At 39.3% G+C, this 24,155-nt stretch overlaps 2 protein-coding genes and 1 non-coding gene across 3 annotated transcripts; 2 read left to right on the forward strand and 1 right to left on the reverse strand.

The window, feature by feature from the left end:
- The first annotated feature begins 6,902 nt into the window (after positions 1-6,902).
- On the forward strand, positions 6,903-10,198 carry LOC125197157 (uncharacterized). The gene is made up of 2 exons (XM_048095865.2): positions 6,903-9,533; positions 9,626-10,198. Exons 1-2 carry the CDS (start codon positions 6,998-7,000, stop codon positions 10,036-10,038), a joined length of 2,949 nt encoding a protein of 982 aa, XP_047951822.1. The 5' UTR covers positions 6,903-6,997; the 3' UTR covers positions 10,039-10,198.
- Positions 10,199-19,196: 8,998 nt separating this feature from the next.
- On the forward strand, positions 19,197-21,599 carry LOC148928433 (uncharacterized). Its single transcript, XM_089056045.1, has one exon. The coding sequence runs from the start codon at positions 19,197-19,199 to the stop codon at positions 21,597-21,599; it is 2,403 nt and encodes an 800-aa protein (XP_088912171.1).
- On the reverse strand, positions 19,758-19,864 carry LOC148928434 (small nucleolar RNA R71). Its single transcript, XR_016129733.1, has one exon. It is a non-coding gene; the product is annotated as a small nucleolar RNA R71 (small nucleolar RNA).
- Positions 21,600-24,155: the final 2,556 nt, after the last annotated feature.

The following is a 24,155-nucleotide window of genomic DNA, read 5'->3' on the forward strand; positions in this document are numbered from 1 at the left end:
CCACATTGAATTCTGCATCTAGTGTCATACTAAATGGGAATTGGGTATTAATATCAGAGATTTGTAGTGGACTTTAATCCCATCCCTTTAGCCGATTTGTACACAAGATCTCTACTCAACCCTTTGGTTAAATGATCGGCTAAGTTGTAGCTGCACTATCACATCTGATAGATGTAGGTGATATCGGTTTAGGCCACAATGGAATTTCATATATTAGATTTCTTAGCCATTCAGCCTCTTTACCAGCTGCTGCTGCTAATGCCACAAACTCTGATTCCATTGTTGAATTCGTGATACAAGTTTGTTTCTTTGATGCCGAACATATAGCACCACCTCCAAGACAGAACACCCAACCACTTGTGGAAGAATGATCTTCCATATTGGTGATCCAATTTGCATCTGAAAAACCTTCAAGAACAGAAGGAAATCCAGAATAAGACAACCTATAATCCATTGTTCCTTTTAAGTACTTAAATACTCGATTCATGGCTTGCCAATGGATTAAACTTGGATTATGAGTATATCGACTCAACTTTCCAACTGCAAAGGCTATATCGGGTCTAGTACTAATCATAGCATACATTAGTGATCCAATAGCCTTTGAATATTCAAGCTGATTCACAGCAACTCGTTTATTAGGCACGAGTTTTGCACTAGGATCAAAAGAAGTCTTAACTGGAGAACAATCTTTGAAGTTAAATTTTTCCAACATCTTCTCAATATAATGTGATTGAGAAATGGAAATTCCTTGTTCTCCATGTGTGATCTTAATTCCAAGAATCACATCAGCCTTCCCCATGTCTTTCATCTCAAACTTAGATGACAAAAATGCCTTTGTTTTATCAACTTGATCTTGGTCAGTACCAAAGATCAACATGTCATTCACATATAAGCAAATGATAACTCCTTTACCGGTAGCATCAAATTTGCTATATACACACTTGTCTGCTTGGTTTAATACAAAACCATTAGACAACACCACGTCATCAAACTTCTGATGCCATTGTTTAGGGGCTTGCTTTAGTCCATAAAGAGATTTTACCAATTTACAAACCTTATGTTCATTACCAGGCATGACAAAGCCTTCTGGTTGTTTGATATAAATCTCTTCATTTAATTCACCAATCAAGAAGGCAGTCTTAACATCCATTTGGTGAATTACAAGATTATGTATAGCAGCAAGTGCTAACAATAATCTAATTGTGGAAATCCTAGCAACAGGAGCATAGGTATCAAAGTAGTCAATGCCTTCCTTTTGTCTAAAGCCTTGGATAACCAATCCGGCTTTATATTTGTCTATGCTTCCATCCACCTTCATCTTCGTTTTGAAGATCCATTTGCTATTTAAAGCTTCACAACCAGGTGGTAAATCAGTCAATATCCAAGTACCATTTTGAATTATAGAATCCATCTCCTCTTGGATTGCCTCTTTCCATAATGCAGAATCCCTTGAAGCCATAGCTTCTTTGTAGGTCCTTGGATCATCACCAATAGTAAAGCAATATTGATATTGAAAATTAATCTCATTTCTTGATCCTTCAAGTAAGTACAATTGGAAATCATTTCCAAAAGACTTAGCTTTTCTTGCTCTACTACTTCTCCTAACATCAGGAGGTGTATCAATCACTTTTCCAGTTACACCAGAGTTACTAGACCTTACAGTCATGTCTCCAGGTTTAGGTATAGACGTGAATCTATCCTCATGGCCAAAATCAGCATCCCTTGACTCAATAATAGAGTGCACAGATACATAGTCATTGGGTTCTATTACATAGAAGCTATAACAAATAGAATTTTCAGAATAGCCAAGAAACACACAATCTATACCTCTTTGACCTATGGTTTTCATTTTAGGGTCAGTCAGTCTTACCACTGCTCGACAACCCCAAACTCTGAGATAACTCAGTTTTGGTGGTTTCTTATGCCAAAGTTCATAAGGGGTTATCTTGTTCCTTTTATTAGGAACTCTATTCAACAAATAACAGGCTGTTAACATAGCCTCACCCCAATATCCTTCACTTAGGCCAGAATAACACAACATTGAATTAATCATTTCTTTCAACGTTCTATTCTTTCTTTCCGCTACACCATTTTGTTGTGGTGTATATGGAGCAGTCGTTTGATGTATTATTCCTGTAGATTCAAAATATGCTGGATCATAATACTCACCTCCCCTATCAGTGCGAAGAGTTTTAATCTTCACACCATGATGAAGCCTTACACTTTCTTTAAAGATTTTAAATTTATCAAGAGCTTCATCTTTTGAATGACATAAATAGACATGATAAAATCTAGTAGCATCATCGATAAAAGTAACTACATACTTTTTATTACCAAGTGATGGAGTCGAATGAAAATCACACAAATCACTATGTATAAGTTCTAATACCTTAGTTTCTTTATTGACATTCTTATTGAAAGGTTGTCTAGTTATCTTAGTTAACATACAAGTTTTACACTTTTCACCATTCAACTCAAATGCTGGTATTAAACTCATTTTCGACATATCTTTCAATCTCTTGTAATGTACATGTCCAAGTCTAGCATGCCACAATTCTGATTTACTAACATGATTACTAGAACTAGTAGAAGTCATGCAAACAAAATTATTAACAAAAGAGACATCTAAATTCAACTTAAACATGCCACATAGATAACCAAAACCAATGAAATTACCATGCCTTGACAGAATGTATTTATCACTTTCTAACACTTGTTTATAGCCACAACTATTCAATACAATACCAGAAACTAAGTTTTTACGAATTCCAGGTACATAAACAACATTTTCTAACAATAAGGAATTTACAGAGGTAAATACTAGGCTAACAGATCTTATTCCTTTGATTAGTTCAGTTGCAACATTGCCCATCTTCAAGGAAGATCCATCTTCAATTGGTTTTAAGTCCTTGAACCATTGATGATCCTTGCATACATGACATGTTGCACCCGAATCAATCCACCATGAGAGATCATCATCCTGCACATAAAATGCTTCAGAGATTATTGATGCATATTAATTCTCAATCGAATGATCATTAGGTACAAAAAACGAACCTGATTGCTTTTCAGGATCCTTGGATCCATTTGGACCAGCCTCGTTTTTCCCTTTTCCTCCACCCTTTCCAGACTTACAATCCTTCTTGAAGTGCCCGGATTTGCCACACTTCCAGCAAGTCAGTTTGGGCTTCTTATTCCCATCCTTACTGTTATTCCCTTGAAACTTCCGTTTGCCTTGAAACTTACGTTTCTCTTTACCAGCCTTTGAGGATTCACCCTCTTCCACCATGTTCACAGAAGAACCAACCATGTTTTTAGCATTACCAACAGAGCCCTTTTCCATATCACGTATGGACTGTTCAATTTGGAAGTCATGTCCCAGTTCGACCAAATTCAACTCCTCCTTCTTATGTTTCAGATTATTTTTAAAATCCTTCCAAGAAGGTGGCAGTTTATCAATAATGCTAGAGACAGAAATGGATTCATCCATCTTCATATCATATTGGGAAAACTGTCCCAATATCCTCAACAACTCGTTGTATTGTTCCATGACAGGCCTCGAATCAACCATTTTATAGTTAATAAAATTACCAACAAGAAATTTCTTGCTAGAGGCATCCTCTGCCATATATTTGGCTTCGAGGGAATCCCACAATTCCTTAGCAGACTCAACATTTTGATACACATCAAACAGAGAATCAAACATACCGTTTAAGATGTGACTACGACATATGTAGTCATCGTTCTCCCACTTCATCCGCCTCCTCGTCTGTTCCAGAGTTTCGTTTTCAACAGCCTCGGGCATGGGAGTACTCAGAACATACATGACCTTGAGATTCGTCAGCATGAAATGCATCTTCTTCTACCAGCGTCTGAAATCCTGGCCAGCAAACTTATCCAACTTCGCGAAACCTTTCGTTCCTTCCTTCACCGTTTCCTTGTTCGACATTTTAATTGATTTGATCTTTGTTGGGGAGATTCAATATATAAAACAGAAAAACGGATATCTGAAAGTCGTGATAAACACTTTCAGATCAAATCAATTTGGCGGTTCTACCAAACTATTCGATCGGATAAAATTCAGAAGATTGTTTGAACTTTTTCGAATGCTAATTGTTGAAGATGATCAGAACCATAAGTAACGATCGGATCGGTTTATAAACATGAACAGACGCGTCTGTTCATTTTCTACCCGAAAATAACAGAATTTTAAAGGTTTTCGAAATTGCAAATTGGTCCTTTTACTTTTCCGAAATTACATTTTCGGATGAATTTCTTAAACAGCAACTCCGTTTGCCCCTTGGACCCCGCTATCCAGGGGCGCTGCCCCCGGACCCCCGGTCATCTGTTCAGGGGCTTCGCCCCTAACATCATAACGAATTCAAATAAGTGTGCACTCCGCACCCTCCATACTTATATGATGTATCGTTATAATAATACCGATCGATCAAGTTAATTCAATTACACTAAAATATCCAACAGTTGTCTAACAAACTTTTACTATTTCGACTATTGTCGTTTACTAAACAACATAAACATAGATAAGAGAATCAATAATTAGGTTTTCAACAGTAGTTAATCATAACCATCCTAATCCTAATATGGAGTAGGATTACCTTTCCTCTTTATTGTAATAACAATCAAACCATTAGCACTTCTCTTTTGAAAAGGCTCCTTCTACATAATCATTATACTTGATTAAAATGCACAACATGATCTAGTAAAAATACCAACAAGAAAATCAAATAGAGATGATGAGTGTGTTTTATTAACTAAATTTTAGTGTGCAACAAACTAAGTTAGGCACACGAAATTCACGAGGCCACCTCTTTTCCTTCATGTTATCAATGTATCATACTCTCTTTTTCCTACAAGAATATGCACTAGTTTCTTTTTAATCCATTCAACAACAATATGCAATTTCTAATTTTGGAAATCTTTTTCTGTCTAATGAGGTGGGACATTCTCCACTAACGATACTTTAATTATTTTTTCTCTCTACCTCTCTCTTATTTTACGAATCTATACTTATATAAAAGGCGAATTTTGGCATTCTTTTGAAATATTTATAAGTTTTGAGGTTTAAATATGAATATTTATGAGTTATGGGTGATTGAGTATAAAATAGATTATGATTGACATTGCAATTATAAATTTTCAATTATTATTTAGAAATTAATTATAAATTATTTCATGTATACAATGTGAAGTAACGGTCAATCATCATGGTGGACTAAACAAATATGCAATAAAACTCATTTATTCACAATAAGAAACCTATTATAACTTTTAATCCATGGCTAATAACAACAAATATGAATAAGAAAAGTCAAATCTTGTAATCTCTATTGTCTTAATTTTATAATTATGTGGTTTTAATTCCATGATCTCTCATGGACTAAATTTGTGCCTATAAAAGGCATAGAGTTGTGGATGAATCACACACCAACAAAAGCATTCTCCATTCTCCATTCTCTATTCTCTCTCAAGTTCTCAACCTTTTATTGTACATTTTAGGAACATTGTATTACTCAATTTTTGGAGCCCCATCAAGTTCATCGGTGTCTAGCGTGTTTGAGATGTTATGTACGTTAGGAGGATTTCATCTTTGGGGATAATACGTCAATCCTAGAGCACTAACCGTAATATAATTTGTCTTGCTGAAAGAGGGGTTTTCTCAACTAGACTTATAGTTCAATTTATTTTATAATTTTTATTGTAATTTCCATTTCATGTATTGTTTTTTTTTCTTTTAATTGCAATAGTTAGAGTACCGCGTGTACATATGGTTTGAGAATTGTATCCCAATATTTCTTACAATAGTTAGAGTACCGCGTGTATATATTATGATTTACATTTTTCAGTAGAGAGAGATGAATAATTGTTTTAAACATATTTTTCAAAAGTATCACCACTTAATACTCTCTTCTTCGTTGTCCAAATAATTGTGTTTGTCTTGGTTCCATTTTAAATAGGGGAGTATATTTATTGAATTGTTATTTATAGTATATTTTTCTATTTTTAACTTATATAGTTATATTATTTTTTATTTTAATCAATTACTCCCTCCGTCCCCGAATAAGAGTTACTAATTTCCATTTTGGTCCGTCCCCAATTAAGAGTAACACTTCACTTTTACCATAAATGGTAAGTAGGTCCTACATTCCACTGACTCATTTCACTCACATTTTATTATAAAACCAATATAAAAAAGTGGATCTCACATTCCACTAACTTTTTCAACCAACTTTTCTTTACATTTCTTAAAACACGTGCCCGGTCAAAGTGCTACTCCTAATGGGGGACGGATGGAATATTAAATAATTTAAAATCGTATGACGAAAAATATTTCATCGTGCATCGCACGTCGGTTAACACTAGTTTTGTAATAAAACTCGTGCTGAATCCAAAGTGTATATTCTTTTAGGACGGAGAAAGTATATGGAGTATGTGGGTAGAAAAGTGGAAAAATGAAAAATAATTAGGAATATCCACAAACTCCCAATTGGCCCAATTTTATATATAAGTTGGAACTACCACTTTATTCTATCAGGCAATTTGAAATTGTCAACTTGTCAACTTGATTGAATATAGGGCCGAATTATTTTCAAATTTTTACATATATACTCCTCAAAAAATGGTTACTAAATTCAATGACACTCGATTATGGTGTAGAATTTGTGAGTACATATGAAATTGGGTAGCAATCAATCTTATTGATGGAGCTCACTCACTCACTCTTACACCAAATGTAATCCTTCCCACTTGAATGTTACATCAGCCAAACGTATAAGATCATCAAGTCAACTGCTAATCAACATCCATCTCAGTTGGAAATCCACGCACCATTTGCATTAAAACCCCCACTTTTTCACACATTCACTCCCCAAATCATGCTTCATTTGAACTCTAGTTAGTACACATTCCCACCCTCACTGATGTAAAAGCCAATGCCTACTTCTTGAAACTGTTCATCAGCAAACACCTTGCCTCGATCATGTTCTACAAGATCATCACACTCACATTCTCCCTGCTGCAGTGTTTCGTCCCTCTACTCGGCCGGGGGCATCATCCACAAGCGCGTTACTCTATCCATACTGATAAAGCCGCGCTTCTAGCATTCAAGAACGGCATGTCGTTGGACCCCTATTCGAGCCTTGCCAACTGGAATGAGCACAACGACGTGTGCAACTTCACGCTTGTGAAATGTGGCAAGCTGCATCATCGGGTGGTGGATTTGAACCTCAACGACAACGCCCTCTCAGGGCTGCTGTCGCCCGTGCTTGCAAATCTAACCCAACTCCGGAACCTGTCTCTTTCCCGCAACCATTTCTTTGGTTCCATTCCTCAAGAATTCTCATCCCTTCGACACCTTCAAGAACTCGAACTTGGAAGCAACAATTTGCACGGCCTTATCCCACACTCATTGTCGTCCCTCTCCCGACTCACCTTCATCACTCTGGATCACAACAATTTGAGTGGTGAAATCCCATCATCGTTCTTCTACAACTGCACGAAGCTGAAAGTAGTCGATTTCTCAAGCAACCAACTAACAGGGACGATACCAGGTGAGATCGGAAGCTGTCCCGACCTCCTGGCAGTAAACATATACAACAATAAGCTCCACGGCGAAATCCCCGCATCTTTAGGGAACGCGACATGCCTCTACAATCTGGATGTCGAGTACAACTATCTATCCGGTGAGCTTCCCTCGGAGATGCTGGCAAAGCTACACAAGATGTTGTATCTTCATTTGTCAAACAACTACATGATTAGTCACAGCAACAACTCTGATCTTGAGCCATTTTTCACCGCACTGGCAAACTGCACCGAGCTAGCTGAACTGCAGCTGGCGAGCAACGGGCTTGGTGGGACGCTCCCACACTCCATTGGAGGACTGAGCACATATTTGGGGGAGCTGCAGCTGCAAGAAAATCATATCTTTGGATCAATCCCTCCTCAAATAGGACACTTGCAAAGCCTAACAATACTGAATTTGACATCCAACCTTTTCACTGGCACTGTTTCTAAAGAAATAGGCAAGCTGAAACATTTGGAACAACTTTCCCTCTCTTTCAACTTCTTCACCACAATTTTAACCCCGTTAGGAAACCTATCGTCTCTCGGTTTGGTGGATCTTTCGCATAACAATCTGTCGGGACGGATCCCTGAAGAACTCGGAAATTTGGCAGGGCTATGTTTTCTGTTCCTGAACAATAACCTTTTCTCAGGGGAGATACCTCCGAGCTTAGGGAGCTGCACGGCCCTCCAAGCCCTCGACCTCTCTTACAACCAACTGACAGGGAACGTACCCCCGGAGTTATCAGGATTCCATGAAATGCGTAGGTTTATGAATCTATCACACAACCAACTCAAGGGAGCAATGGATCTTAGCAAGCTCTCATCAGTCGAAGAAATCGACCTGTCATCAAATTACTTCAGTGGCAACAACATCTTTAACATGATATCAAGCTGCTTGGAGCTGAAGGTGCTAAACCTGTCGAACAATTCTCTACAAGGGCATCTCCCGGAATCGTTAGGTGATCTCAAGAGCATCGTGGCGTTTGATGTCTCTAGAAACAAGTTGTCAGGCAAGATCCCCGTGAGCTTGAACAAGATCACCACGCTGACCTTGTTGAATCTCGCATTCAACAACTTTGATGGAACTATTCCCTCCGGAGGCAGATTTGATTCCATGACGTATCTGTCCTTCATAGGCAACCAGGATCTCTGTGGGCGAATACCGGGCATTCCAGTCTGCAAACAAGGGCGACACAACTTCCACTCCCACATCTTCGTGATCATCTTATGCATTGTCATATTTATATCAGGAATATGCACAATAGTCTGCTGTTTGATGGGATACCGGAGATCGAGAGCTACTAGCGTGAGAAAACAAGAACTAGACTTGACACACAATTATCCGAGAATAACCTACAAGGAACTGCTAGACGCGACTGATGGATTTAACGAGCAGAGGCTAGTTGGCTCTGGGAGCTATGGCCGTGTCTATCGCGGTATTCTCTCAGACCACGACACACAGATAGCAGTCAAGGTCCTACAACTGCAGACAGGGAACTCAACCAAGAGCTTCGCCCGAGAGTGCCAAGTCTTGAAGAGTATCCGCCACAGGAACCTGATACGGATCATCACAGCGTGCAGCCTCCCGGACTTTAAAGCTCTCGTGCTGCCCTACATGGTGAATGGAAGCTTGGACAGCCATCTCTACATGCAAGCAGCAGACGGCCTGAGGCCGGACTCCTCTGATCTGAGCCTGCTTCAAAGAGTCAACATTTGCAGTGACATTGCACAAGGAATGGCTTATCTGCACCATCACTCCCCGGTTAAGGTCATCCACTGCGACCTCAAGCCTAGCAACGTCCTTCTCAACGACGACATGACTGCTCTAGTCTCCGATTTTGGGATAGCGAGGCTGGTGGCCATAGGATCAGGAAATGCGGCCGGAGTTATAGAGAATATGGGCGACTCAACGGCCAACATGCTAAGTGGATCAATCGGATACATCGCGCCAGGTATGTACATCTCTTATTCTAAGCAGAGTGACAAATGCAAAAAAGCAAACTTGATGATCATAAATTCATAATTCCTTTATCAAACCTCCAAGAGTACGGATGTGGATCGAGTACCTCAACGAAGGGCGATGTATACAGCTTTGGAGTTGTGGTTTTGGAGATGGTGACGAGGAAGTGGCCAACAGATGAGATGTTCGTTGGAGGACTGAGCCTGCAGAGCTACGTGAAGAGGCACTTCCAGAGCGAAGGTGAATGCGTGGTAGACACAGTGTTGTTGAGGGCATTGTGGCAGGAAAGAGATGAGGTGAAGAGGATGTGGGAAGTGGCCATTGTAGAGCTGATGGAGCTGGGATTGCTCTGCATGCGGGAGTCGCCCTCCACACGCCCTACAATGCTCGACTGCGCGGATGATCTGGATCGCCTCAAGACGTACCTCAACGGAGACACCACCGCAACATTTGCATCGTCACATGGCATATCATCTTCAACCTACAGCTTTGACTAATGTAGAAATTGTTGATGTAGTAAGGTTTTCAGCCTCACTTGCTTATGATCAAACTTGATAATCAACAATTTCATTCTTCTGAACTACGTTCCAGCAAGCCAGATCAATTTCACATTGAGTCACACCTAGTTTCCATAAATGAAGCATATAGTGCCAGTTTCGATATTATAGTCAGTTCCATGTTGATAGAGGATTTTCATTTTGTCACTCTTTTGGAAAAATAAATAATAAGTAGTTATAGTGGAAAAAAGTAAAGTAAGAGACTCTACTTCATTCTATTCATCCACTTTAACTCCTCTACTTCATTCTATTCATCCACTTTAACTATTTATTATTCCCTTTGTCTGTAAAATGTTGTCTATGTTTGACTCGACACGAGTTTTAAGAAATCTGAAGAAAAGTGAGTGAAAAAGTTAGGGGAGTATGGAAGAATGAAAATGAGATATTTGAGAGACCTTTCGTAAAACAGATAGCAGCCATACCTGCATTTCACTTATCAAATACTAATCAAACACGAAGCGGATAGCATTTTTAAGTTCGGTTTATTCTTCTTCTTTGATTTAATAAAATATGGTTACGAATGATTATACTCCCGGCAAAATTCGAATTTGAGGTGTTTAATAAAATTGTAGTACTTCCTTTTTCTCACAAGTTTTTTCACACTTTGATAGGTTTCAAGAAATATAAAAATTGAGTTAGAAAAAATTAGTAAAATGTGGGTTCTAACTCTTATATACTCTCTCATCCCACAATAAGATATTTGGTGAGGCCATGGGTTTTAAGAAAATATAAAGAATAGTGGGTTGAAAAGTTAGTGGAATATGCATTTTTTTATATTGGTTTTATAATAGAATGTGATTGGAGTGAGTTAGTGGAATGCGAAACCTACATACTATTTATGGTAAAAAGTGAAATGTGACTCCTATTGTGGACAGATCGAAATGCCAAAATGTGACCTAGGCACGAGTAGCGACAAGGAGAAAGAAGACGAAGAGTACCAACTCCCGGAGCTTCCACTCCAACCAGTAAGAGCACCGGTGAGAATGGCTGACCAAGGTGAGGACGACCCAGAGCTCGCAACGCTTACTGCGCATGCCGACGGAGATCCCCCACGAGCCATAGTGGTCACACCAGGCCAAATAGCCTGTGATGTAAAATCACATGTTATTGCAATTCTGCCAACATACTGTGGGAAGAGTTACGAGGGACCCTACGAGTTCCTCAATGAGTTCTGCAAAATCTGTAAGGCGCAGAGGAGATCAGCAGGAGCAAGCGAGGATGACTACAGATTGAAAGCCCTGCCGTTTGTCCTAAAGGGAGAGGCCAACACTTGGTTCATGCGCCTACCAGGTGACTCCATCAACACATGGGTCGATTTCAAGTCAGCTTTCCTAGCTGAGTTTTTCCCTTCTTCAAAGACAACAACACTGAAGAGGAAGATATCATGTATAAGGCAAGAGTACGATGAGACCCTGAGCGAGTACTGGGAGAAATACATGAGTCTTCTGGAGTCATGCCCGAACCATCGTATGAAGGAAATAGAGGTGCACCACACCTTCTATAAGGGGATGAACAAGGAAACAAAGGATCTGGCGAATTGTCACGACCGTATTTTCTAAGGATAGAAAACACGGTTGATCACGACTAGGGGAGGGTTAAAGAAGCGGGAAAGAAAGGGGAAAACAACAAAACTCAACCAAAGCTCGATATAAATTGGAATAACTCGAATAATGTCAAAGTATCTCAACAATCAACAACTCAAAAAGAATATTATCTCAACAATACAAGAACTCAAAAGACGAAGCATTTCGAGAGTAGAATAATGTCATGTATGAAGACACAACATATTCCGAACATTTGATAGACATTCTCCACTTTTATGCTCAACACCCACCACGCTCGTCACAGCTCAACCTGCACATTTTTTAAAACAAATGCAGGGCTGAGTACTTGATGCACTCAGTGGACTCATGCCGAAAACATTTTTATAAAAATTATTTATCATGCCATTAACGAGTGGCCTCGGGGTTTTAACTTTGAAAGGGCCCGAGTCACTAAAACATTTCACCAACATCATCAGCACCATCAACCTCAACATCATCAACATCAACATCATCAACATCACCATACCATATCTGAACTACATGACAAGGAATGTGGCCACATTCCAAGTCACTAGACCAGCCAACCCAAAGAGATAGCGCACGATCTACTGGGTGTACACCAGCCTGAGTAGGGACTCACTCCCTAGTCAGGCCTGAATTCGTTAACCATACATGGAAAAAGCCACTTCAGATAGGTCCCACGGCATCACAAAAAGAAAATATGGCATGACAAACATATCTCCCAATCTTCCATCATTTAAAAGATAACATGCTTAGGACATAGTCCTTATTTAAAAAGAAAGCCCACCTCATTCGCTTAAATCCTCAACTCGTGTTTCCATTCCGTTCTCAAATAGCATGCAAAATCATCCCCTTTTTAAAAGAACATAATATGCTAAAAATTAGACTTTAAGAAAAATAAATTTAATATCAACGATGCAGGTATAAATCTTACCCTTCATTCTTAGTTATAAATTCTGAGCTCATCTCAAAAAGTCAGTGCTCTTCTTTCCCCAAAATCTATCCACAAAGCCAAGCCTCCCAAGCCACTTCATCTTACTAAACTCATTCTCCTTAATATATAAGTTCTGCTGGCCCAAACCCAATTAACACATCAGCCCCACTCTACTATTGAAATCATCGGCCCAAAAGCATTTAATTTTACTTGCCCCATTGAAACTAACACACTACGTCTACCTCATCTCTCAACACAAGTACAACACCAAGTCGTCTCCCTCTATACTCCCAGAAACTGAAAATCCTCAAAATCATTAGAGAGCTCCAATTCCCCCTCGTTTCTCTCACGCGATTTGCATCGCCAGCCGCTCTGTCTCTCCATCTGATTCTCTCTCAATTTTTACAGCAATCACCCTCCCTACTCTTCCTCAGCTCGCAGCTCTTCCTTCGGTTCGTGCTCGTAGCTATCCAGCCCGGCCGTCGCTCTCCGTCCCTGTTCGATCCGTCGAACCCAGGTAGCTCACCAGTGAGCTCGTCACGCCGCTGCTCCAGCCCGAGCCACGCCGCCATCGCCATCCGCCGGAGTCTGAACATCACCGAATCCATCTCCCTCTGCTCTCCGCCATCGCTGCCGTCGTATCCGTTTAATCGAGCTCTATCTTGAGCCGTCGTCGGAAGGTCAGTGGCATCCCAACTGGAGCCGCGCCGCCGCTGCTGTCTCCTAAATCTCTCCTCTCCATCTCCTATTTGATTCCATTTAAACTGCAGGATATTGATTGGTTTAGTGGCTGCCTTGATCATGAACATGGGTTCCACTGCTTTCTCTCAAATTCTCACTTCTCTTTGCTCTCGTTCTTCCTCTACTTCTTTTTGCAGAGTTTCAGTTTTGAAACGTGGGAGTCGTGTGATAATAATGAAAACTGGTTTAAGAGGTTGTTGCTGATATATTCCTATTTTTCAGGTTTCAAGACTCACGACAAATCATAGCCAGATTGCTAGGTAACAGATTTGAGAAAAACATGTGTTTGAAAATTTCATTTCGTTTCTTCAAATAGTTTCATTTAAAAGGAAGATTGGGCCCAAAAAGTAAATTCTTTTTCCATCTTCACATGCCTCGTTCAAATCCTTCTCATCAGTCGTAAATTGAGTCCCTCAAACATATAAGGAACTCGAGCTTAAAAAGAAGATTGAATTGCACAAACGACGTCTTCGAAAAACAAATAAAAAGAAGTAGAAAAAGTCGGGTGTTACAATCTACCCATCTTAACAAAAATTTCGTCCCGAAATTTGCTTACGTCGTTGGACAGTTTTAGATACTTCTCCTTCGTACTTTCCTGAAATATTCATGTAGCCTTTCATAACGATTTTGATCTCCAAGTCTGGTCCTAACAAGAAACTACTTCTTCTCCTTTTCCATGTAATTCCATATGATCATGTTTTGTAACTAGACCAAGTAGTCTTAACTCTTCGGACCAATTTTTAATAAAGAGCAACTCCAAAACCTCAATTAAAATCCAAATAAGTAAAGCCACAAGAAATGAGTCCAATTCATTTTGTTTTAAGTTGACAGCAGCAACTTCTTCTCTACTCCCCCATCGTAATTCTCTCCTCCTTCAAAATTTGTTCTTACAACAACTTCTAACTCTCCATTCTCTTCTCCATCTCTCCTCCGTTGTCTACTCTCTCTAACAGAAAGATCCCCAAAATTAATTTTCTTTCGTCTTCTTCTCAACTGGAACAAAAATATGTCACAGCGTCGTCGCTCATCTCTCACTTTCGAGTTCTGGCCGGCCATGGCGTCGCTGGTGCCGACATTAGCCGACATTCGCGCTCCAGTCCTCCTCTTCAACTTCCTCTATCAAATTTTAATTTCATAGAAGTTCAACTCCCTCTCTTCTCCACCGCGCAGCCAAATGCCGCCGTCCATCCCAGTCTCTCCGTCCCCGCTGCCTCCCAGCTCGAGTCACCGCTTGACTGGAGTTATCCACCGCCGTCCAATATTGAATCGCGACGAGTCTCAGTTGCTGGCTGAGCCGGGACCAGTCCACCATCGACCTCTCGTTCAAGTCACCACCAGCCGCTGATGGAGTCACCCTGCCATCGCGATCAGCCCCCCTTGCTGCCCATTGCTGCTGCTCGTTCTCTTTTCATTTGTATCATAGCCTTGGCTTTTATTCATAATTCCAAAATATGGGTGTGGGCTCCGTTGCTCTTGGTCGTAGAGCTCCTTTTCCTTTTTCTTGCGCTGGTTCTTATAAATATATTTATAATTTTTATGCTTCAGTCATGGGAGTGGTGGTGCATGCACGCGATCCTTTTCTCGATCGTCTCTCACACTTGTTACTTCTTTTTCGCACTCGAGTAGTTCTCCCTCGGTTTAGTTTCTATTCCAAAATCAGAGAATCCCAACTCTGTCTCCCTTTCCTAGCTCTCTCTCTCATCCTCTTCCGTCTCGACCTTTCTCGTAGCATAAAAAGGTTGTTGGGTATATTTAAAATCCTTCACATTTCTTCTTTCGGAGACTCATTATATATGTATATCGCATAATGTTCGATACCTTAGCAGCTCGCTACAGACGGTACGTAGATACAGAATATTTAACGTTTTGTATTTTAGTTATGTTGACGCTCATGGTTGGTAAGAAACTTATTCCTCGTGTGTATCCGAAAAGCTCAACTTCATTCTTTCACTAGAGTCTAGTACCAAGAACTCAAAAATTGATCAAATAGTCTTACTTGGATAGGAACTGATTTCAACTTGAAGAATCACTATTGAAAATGTCTTTAATATGAAACACTCAAATTTAATCTAGGAAAACAAGAACAACATTTCTAGCTCGACTCTTCTTAATCTCATCACCAACTTGCGAAAATTGGTTTGCAAACAAAGCAAGGACTAAATCCATTGAACTTGACACATCCATTCAGAGAATTAAATGGTTTAAAAGCTATCAAATAAAATTCCATGGAAATTGAGAATTTACTTCTGATGAGAGCTCGAAAGGTCATTAGATAGACCATGATAACATGATGAATCTGAATTAAGTCTCAAATTCCATTGTAGGCTGCCAAATAAGATAGTTCAATTGTCAAATCAAATTTGCAAAATTCCGGCATGAATGAATGATGGCTCAACCATGTCATGACATGAGATGGTCAATCGTGGGAGGGTTTAGAAGCATAGACAAATGTCATGAAGTAGCACTGATCATAGTTCGAGACATCATGCTATTGAATAATGAAATCACATCAATGGATTCACGGGTTTGCAACCAACGTGAAGTGAACTTTTTAGGAAAATCAGCTAGGTCAAAGACGTTAAGGAAAAATAGAACATGGTAGCCTTAACTTGGTGTTGCAGAAAGAAGAATCATTGAGCGTTAAATAATATATGTAGTGGAACTGGGCTAAAAAGAATTTCACTTCTGCAAGAAAGAACTTGCCCAAATACATGACTTAAAGTAAAGCGAACAATAGTTCAAGAAGAATATTCCACCATTTCAGAAGCATGTCTGGGATACATGATCATAGTGAAGGTAACCATACACATGAAGTTATATGACAAGAGCTCACGAAATCAAATTCTTGCTCAAATGAATGATGAGTCAAAAGACTACAACCCCTCAAGGTGTCTGAAAATATGAGGAAAAACCCTGATATCCGGAAACTAGACGTGAGTCACTACTTTCATAGGAAAAAGAAACAATGCTGGAAGCTCACAATATCAAAATATTGTTCAAAGAATGATACGATCAATCAATGTGTTCGAATTTATAAGGGCATCTCCAATTTCTTGCACGTTATAACAATCATTCTCTTAAAACATTTTAATCGTCCGTGTGCTTCTCTGCATGCAATAAAGGCCATCTCCATCGTGTTGCTACTTTTGGGAAATTATGCAAGATAGACTATACTAATTTAAATCGTGTTTACGATCTCTCGTCGTTGCATGGATACATTATCTAAAAAATCTTCTTGTCTCGAACCCTTGCACATTTGAAACTTCATTTAGTTCTTACTATCCTTCTCTTCTTGAGATCTTAATCATACTCTTATGTTCTTATCGCTTAGGGAAACGATAAGAAATAGTAATTATCCAACTACAAATAAAATGGTTCGCACATAGCTTGCTCCAAAGTTTCGTGTAATTCTAAGAAATAGAAAATGTTTCATGGTCCACCGGCCTCCATCCTCTATCTCGATCTTCTCGTCTCATATCTTGATAATTTAGGAATTTTGCCCCAGTTTCCATTTCTCGTTCATTTTCATCGCTCGGGAAAGCGATAGATAAATTGTCAACAACTAAGTTCAATATCATTCAATCTAACATATATCTTAGGTATTCTATGATTGCACTAATACTTTCCTTCCCTCGACACTTTTAACATCATACTTCAACGTACATAACCCATAGCTTATTACTTGCTTCATACTTCAATAACGAAAGGCATATGCATATAACATCTCCCATCTCATATCATGTCATCATCACAGTTCTCATATTACTTTGTAACCCCATTTCCCGAAAGAAAAAAAAGTGCTAACATGTCTTCCCTCAAATTCAAAAATTCTCATAACTTTTCAATAAATTTCTATAACCATAAACATTTTCACCAACTCAAAGAAAAATAGTCTCTCGCTCATGCTTACAAACAAAGCAAACATTTTCTTCAAAACTCACACTTTTATCAAAAAAATCTAACATTCTCAAGACCATCAATCAACTCTCTCCTTTAGTGAAAAACAATCCATTCCCCTTCAAAACTCGTTCTTTTCTCATTCATCAACAAATACTCTTCTCAATTTGAAATCAATCCCTCACGGAAAGATTTTACTTTATCGTTATTATAAAAATTTTCTCCTCTTTCATTCTGATGTGAATCAAATGATACTAATTATACTCCAAGTTTTCTCCTATTTCGTATATTTAAATCATCTATCAATTGATCTTTAAGGTTTGATTATTATATATTAGTTGATAGATGTACATGTGGAGTAGGGTCTGATTGAAACTGTTCGTTGCCTATCAAGATGGTGTCCAAATTCTTTTATCTTACCACCATTATCTTCTTCTTTGAAATAGCTTCGCGTGGGTATATTATACGCCTCAATCAGAGCTCGGATGAAGAAGTTATAACCATTTGACGAAGGTTGCGCGAAGCAGTCAAAACCGGCAAAAACGCCCGGGTCGGGCGTTTTCAGCATTAAAAACGCCCGGGGACAGTGGAAACGCCCAGGTTGGCATCAAAAACGCCCGGGTTGGCACCATTTTGCCCGGTCAGGCGTTTTTCTCGAAAACTGCCGAATTTTAGGTTTCAAATTGGTTTCCGGGGCGGTTTTGGAAGATATTCAGACATATTCAGACACGAGAAAAGGGAGAGGAAAAGAGAGTAAGAGAGGAGGAAGAAGAAAAGGAAGAAATTCCGGCCAACATTCCGACGATCCGTCTCCAAATCCCAATTCCACTCAACGAGAGCATGGTTCCTATGGTTTTTGTTGAAAATTCTACCATGTGTTTAGGCTAAACTCTCTATGTTGCTCCAAGTTGTAATATAGGCTTTGTATGGATGTTTCTACACCTTTGAACTCATGTGTTTGATACCAACAATGTGCTTAATGTTTATACACTATGTTTTTGGCTAATAATGTAGTGTTGTTCTTTCCTTTGCTATTGTCTCTTTAACATAGTTTAGGAATGTTAGATTGTTGGTATGCTATCGAATTAGATTTGTTCAGAGGATAATTTGATAGTGGATTAAGTAGGTGATCATAGTAGATGTTTATTTCTCTAGCGCTTCCGCAGGAGTTTATAAACATTGAAGATTGGTTCATAGGTTATGTGTTCAGCTAATTGTGAACTATTCATCGTGTACATGTTCAGTGTATGTGATTAGGTTGATGTTTTAATCCTTTCATATGTTTCGTTGTATAGGTATAGAACAATACAAGCCTAGTGAGTAACTTGGAGTGACATATTTTCTCATTTGAATAGTCTTTCTTCAGTTAACTTGTAGTTTTATTTTGTCAACATCTTTCAAAACCAAAAATCAAATCTTTATGCTACATCTTTTTAAGTTTTTAAGTTTTAAACAATCATCTACCTCCCTGTGGATCGACACTTGAAATACTACTATCGACGCTGTAATCTTGCAGTATCGTAGTATTATTAGAGTTAATTAATTAAACTTGATTTCTTGTGTGAACTGAATTAGATACTCTAAAATACGCATCAAGTTTTGGCGCCGTTGCTGGGGAGGCAATAGGTTGTTTAATACTTAGTAGTTTTATTTTTGTTTTATTTTATTTGATCTTTTGTTTTGTTTTGTTTAGGCACACACTTCGTGTTCTTGGGGGTGATAGCCATCTACCACGTCGGGACTTGAAGACGAAGGAGTGTTTATATTAGGTGATATCTTTTTAATTCTTAGTTTAGTGATTAGGATTATTTAGTTTTCACTAAAGCACACACGTTTTATAGGAACTTACCCCGAAGTTGTCGAGAGGTCTCGCTTTCGGTTGTAGTGAAATATATTTTGTGTATGTGCTTGGTTTCTTTTCTGTTGTGCAGGTTAAGGTAATTAAAAAAAAAAAATTGTGAATGCACACAAGATCACAGGGTACACCACCGTTTGGATTACTCTGTTATCAAAGAAAGAGAGGGCCGAGAGGTTCAGAGATTGAGATTTATCCGGACTATCAGAGTCCAGTTAGAAGTAACCCACTCTTCGAGTCCAGTTCAGAAAGTAGTTGTGGGACAGAGTCAGGCACCGAAATGGCTGAAGACGATAACAATGCTCCACCCATGGGAAGGTTTGGCGACATCCTTAGATCGGGAGTTGATTACGCGGAGGAGTTTGCCTATGCACATGACGATGTCAACATCCCACCTCACTACATTAGTTTGGTGAATGGTGGAAATCTTTTCCATGGTCGAGATGAAGAAGATCCGATGAGTCATTTGAATGCCTTTTATGAATTGACGAACTCTCATAGACCGCCAAATGTGGAGCATCATCGAATCAAGAGAGCTTTATTTCCTTTCTCATTGAGAGAGAAAGCAAGGGAATGGTATGACTCACTACCGGGCTACAACATAGCAACATTTGAGGAGTTGAAGTCGAAGTTTCTCTTAGAGCACAATTCTCCAATGAAGATAGAGAAGTTGAGAGAGGAGATCACTTCATTTCGGCAAAAGTATGATGAGTCATTTGCCGAAGCTTGGAAAAGATTTACAGATTTGCTAAGGAAATGCCCAAGTCATGGTCTAGATCCGGGGCATGATCTTTTGAAGTTCTACAAGGGACTTAATCATGAAGGCACAGGGTTGGTTACTGCAGGTTCGAGTGGGAACTTGGACGATTTGACCCATGATGAAGTAAGTGCGCTATTTCAAATATTAGTGAATAATCAGAGGAATTGGCATAATCCAAGAAAGATGGCCGCGGGAGATACATTTGGTGCTACTAAGGAGTCGGAAAGAGTGTCAGCTATAGAAGCTCAAATGGCTGACTTTAGTACTCAAATTTCGTCGATGACGAATGCTGTCAAATCTATGCAGTTGACTCCTCAATCCCAAGTTGCGCCTATGATGAAGTGTGGAGTGTGTCAAGGAGGACATTATACAGATCAATGTCCTAGTTTGCAAGGAGCACCAGTGGAGGATGTGAACTACATTGACAACAATCGTCAAGGTTTCAACCAAGGAGCTCAATATACCAATCAACAAAACTGGAGGCCTCAACAAGGAAACTGGAATCAAGCTGGTCCTAGTAACGCTTCTGGCAACCAATGGAGAAACAACACTCAATCTCCGAGTTTTGAGACGAAGCCATCTAGTGATGATCAAGTTGCGCAGATCTACTCCTTCATGATCAAGAATCAAAAGGAGAATGATCAATTCAAGGAAAAAGTGAATGAGAAGTTTGGCCACATCGAGGCCACAATGAAGAATTTGGAGATGATGATAGGCCAACTTGCAACGGTTGTGCAAACCAGACCCCAAGGAACTATTCCAAACACCACGATAACGAACCCAAAGGTTAATGAGCAATGCAAAGCAGTCACATTGAGAAGTGGGAAAGAGCTAGAGAGACTTGGAGAGAAAGTGGTACATAGTGGCCCAAACATCTTGCACGCAGGGGCGGACAAGTTGTTAGGCTCACAAACCTCGCACGCAGGGGCGGACGAGGGGAGTGAGCGGGCCACTACAGAAACTAGAGATGGTCTACAAGATAAAGAAGATGCAAGTCGGCGTGATACGAAGAAGAAGAAGTCGTTGAGTCCGGCAATGGATCCGAAGAGTCCATTTAATTTTCCAGATTTTATACCGCAGCCTCCTTTCCCAATCGAGAAGAAGAGAAAGAAAATAATTCAAGAGAAGGGACTCGATTGGATGATGAATATTATTAGGAAAGTTAATGTAGATGTGTCCTTGGTGGATTTGTTCCTACATTTTCCTAAATTCTCCATGTTTTTCAAGGACCTTATTGCGAAAAAGGAGAAGATACAAGATGATGGTGTGGTGATATTGAGCGCATTTTGCTCACAGTTTGTGAAGGGAAAGATGCCGGCTAAGAGAAGAGATCCCGGAAGTTGTGTGATCCCGTGTGAAATGGGAGATAAGAAGTTCCCAAAGTGCCTACTTGATCAAGGCTCGGGAATATCATTGATGGCTTTGAAAACTGCGAGGTCAATCGGTCTTGAAGCAAGGATTGAACCAATCGACATTGACCTTCAGTTGGCAGATCATTCAATTGTTAAGCCTAAAGGAATCATCGAGGATGTCTTGGTAAAGGTGGATAAATTTATACTCCCGGTTGACTTCATTGTCATAGAGATGGAAGAGGACAAGGACATGCCTATTCTCTTTGGTAGGCCATTTTTAGCAACCGGTGATGTTGTGATTGAGACCAAGACAAATACGGTCATGTTTCGAGTTGATGGGGAGAATGTTGTGATTGAGCAGGAGAAGGCGAAGGGGCGCCTATTGGAGTTTGGATAGGAAAGCTGCAAAGAAGAAGGTCGAGCCAACGACTATAAACAAAGGCGCTGATTGGGAGGCAACCCAAGTTTATGTTGTTTTCTTTCTTTTAATTTTCATATGTTGGAGGTTTTGTTTGCTCAATTCTTTCCTCTAGCATTTATTTTGAATTGAGTGTTTCTTTATGTTTTGTTTTGTTTTGTTTTGTAGGGAGCACATTGGAGTTTACGAGGGAGCACACTTACAATGGAAGATACACCCACCCTCCCACCCATATGCTACGGATTTCATGCCAAGTTTGAGGGAGTCTTCTATCCCTTTACTTTTTATGTTCTTCTTTGCTTGCATTGAGGACAATGAAGCATTCAAGTTTGGGGGGGTTGTTTGAGTTTGAATGAATTTTATGCATGATGCATGTTTTCTTGGGTGTATTGTATGCTAAAGGTGTTTTGAATCAATGTAACTGACGGATGCATGCTTTATCTTCGGCTTTCTGGTTGGGAAATCTTGTTTGATTTTACTTGATCTTTGAAGCTTAGGATGGATGGAATCTGTGCATTGATTTATTTGAAAGAGTATTTTGTGACTACAACCGATTTCTTGAGTTGAGGAGAGTATGAAAGTCATATGTCTTGTGGAAATTATCTTGGATTGATTTGTTTTATTGAGTTGGGTGCTTGCATTCATATGTGTCAATGATATGGGATGATAAGGCACTAGAATGAACTTCATGGCCAAATATTCACATGCTTAGTCCAACAAATGATCCCCTAGAAGCCACTTTGAGCTTAATCCCCATTGTTTTGTACAAATACTTATCCAATCACTTAGCTACTAAAATAAGCCTCATTTTAGCCTCATCAATAAACCTTACTACTATTTGGGTGCTAAATACACGTTTGAGCTTTGTTGATTGTGTTGTGAGTGTTGGGTGGTGTTCGATCAAAGTTTAAAGATTTTTTCAGAATTGATGTAATGTATAAGTGTTGAGAAGGAAGTTCTTTGTAAGGAAAAAGACGGCCTTCAAATTGTAAAAGTCGAGGCCTTTGAAAAAGAAGAAAAAAAAAAGGAAAATGGAAAAAAAAAGTGAAAAAGTAGAACTTCCATTGCTTTGTAAAGATATACTCTTGTCTAGAAAAGATCTCAAGTTTGGGGGAGTGAAAGTATGGGTTGTGAAATGTATATTGTTTGGTTCTTTAGAAGGAAGTTGTAGGAGTGAAGAATTTGGCACTCAAATGTGTAGCTTTTGAGCTCACTATCCATATTTATCCTACCTAATCCCTAGCCCCATTACAACCTATAATTTAAGACCTTGGACCTTATTGTTGATACATTGTGGATGTTTTGTAAATAGCTTGGTAGAGTTAAAGAAGTTTGATTTGAAATCCGCGAGTCTATGTGATAAGTAATGCTTGATGAGTCAATGACGACGGTTTGAGTTGTAGGATCTAATGTTTGGACTTACTTTGAAGTGCACCTTGACTTGAAGTTCTAGGTGGATGAGTGATTGTTCTTGAGAGTGGGAAATCTTGATTGGAAATGTTGGGGGTTTAGATTTTGTCATTCATGTCCTTACATGATTCTTTGTGATGAAAACCTTTGTGAATTGAACTTTGAAATATAATGCTTTGAGTGATCTTGCTCGAGGGCGAGCAAGTAAATAAGTTTGGGGGTATTTGATGTGAATCAAATGATACTAATTATACTCCAAGTTTTCTCCTATTTTGTATATTTCAATCATCTATCAATTGATCTTTAAGGTTTGATTATTATATATTAGTTGATAGATGTACATGTGGAGTAGGGTCTGATTGAAACTGTTCGTTGCCTATCAAGATGGTGTCCAAATTCTTTTATCTTACCACCATTATCTTCGTCTTTGAAATAGCTTCGCGTGGGTATATTACACGCCTCAATCGGAGCTCGGATGAAGAAGTTATGACCATTTGAAGAAGGTTGCGCGAAGCAGTCAAAACCGGCAAAAACGCCCGGGTCGGGCGTTTTCAGCATTAAAAACGCCCGGGGACAGTGGAAACGCCCGGGTTGGCATCAAAAACGCCCGGGTTGGCACCATTTTGCCCGGTCGGGCGTTTTTCTCGAAAACTGCCGAATTTTAGGTTTCAAATTGGTTTCCGGGGCGGTTTTGGAAGATATTCAGACATATTCAGACACGAGAAAAGGGAGAGGAAAAGAGAGTAAGAGAGGAGGAAGAAGAAAAGGAAGAAATTCCGGCCAACATTCTGACGATCCGTCTCCAAATCCCAATTCCACTCAACGAGAGCATGGTTCCTATGGTTTTTGTTGCAAATTCTACCATGTGTTTAGGCTAAACACTATATGTTGCTCCAAGTTGTAATCTAGGCTTTGTATGGATGTTTCTACACCTTTGAACTCATGTGTTTGATACCAACAATGTGCTTAATGTTTATACACTATGTTTTTGGCTAATAATGTAGTGTTGTTCTTTCCTTTGCTATTGTCTCTTTAACATAGTTTAGGAATGTTAGATTGTTGGTATGCTATCGAATTAGATTTGTTCAGAGGATAATTTGATAGTGGATTAAGTAGGTGATCATA

Source organism: Salvia hispanica, chromosome 4 (genome assembly GCF_029641045.1).
Source record: "Salvia hispanica isolate PSC_SH4W2 chromosome 4, Shi_PSC_v1, whole genome shotgun sequence".
Classification (NCBI taxonomy): domain Eukaryota; kingdom Viridiplantae; phylum Streptophyta; class Magnoliopsida; order Lamiales; family Lamiaceae; genus Salvia; species Salvia hispanica.

Excerpts from the sequence above, each read along its gene's own strand:
- LOC125197157 (XM_048095865.2), top strand. The coding sequence starts at position 6,998 with ATGTTCTACAAGATCATCACACTCACATTCTCCCTGCTGCAGTGTTTC. Across the intron at positions 9,534-9,625 it reads AATCGGATACATCGCGCCAG|AGTACGGATGTGGATCGAGT; the intron begins GTATGTACATCT and ends CAAACCTCCAAG.
- LOC148928433 (XM_089056045.1), top strand. The coding sequence starts at position 19,197 with ATGCACACAAGATCACAGGGTACACCACCGTTTGGATTACTCTGTTAT.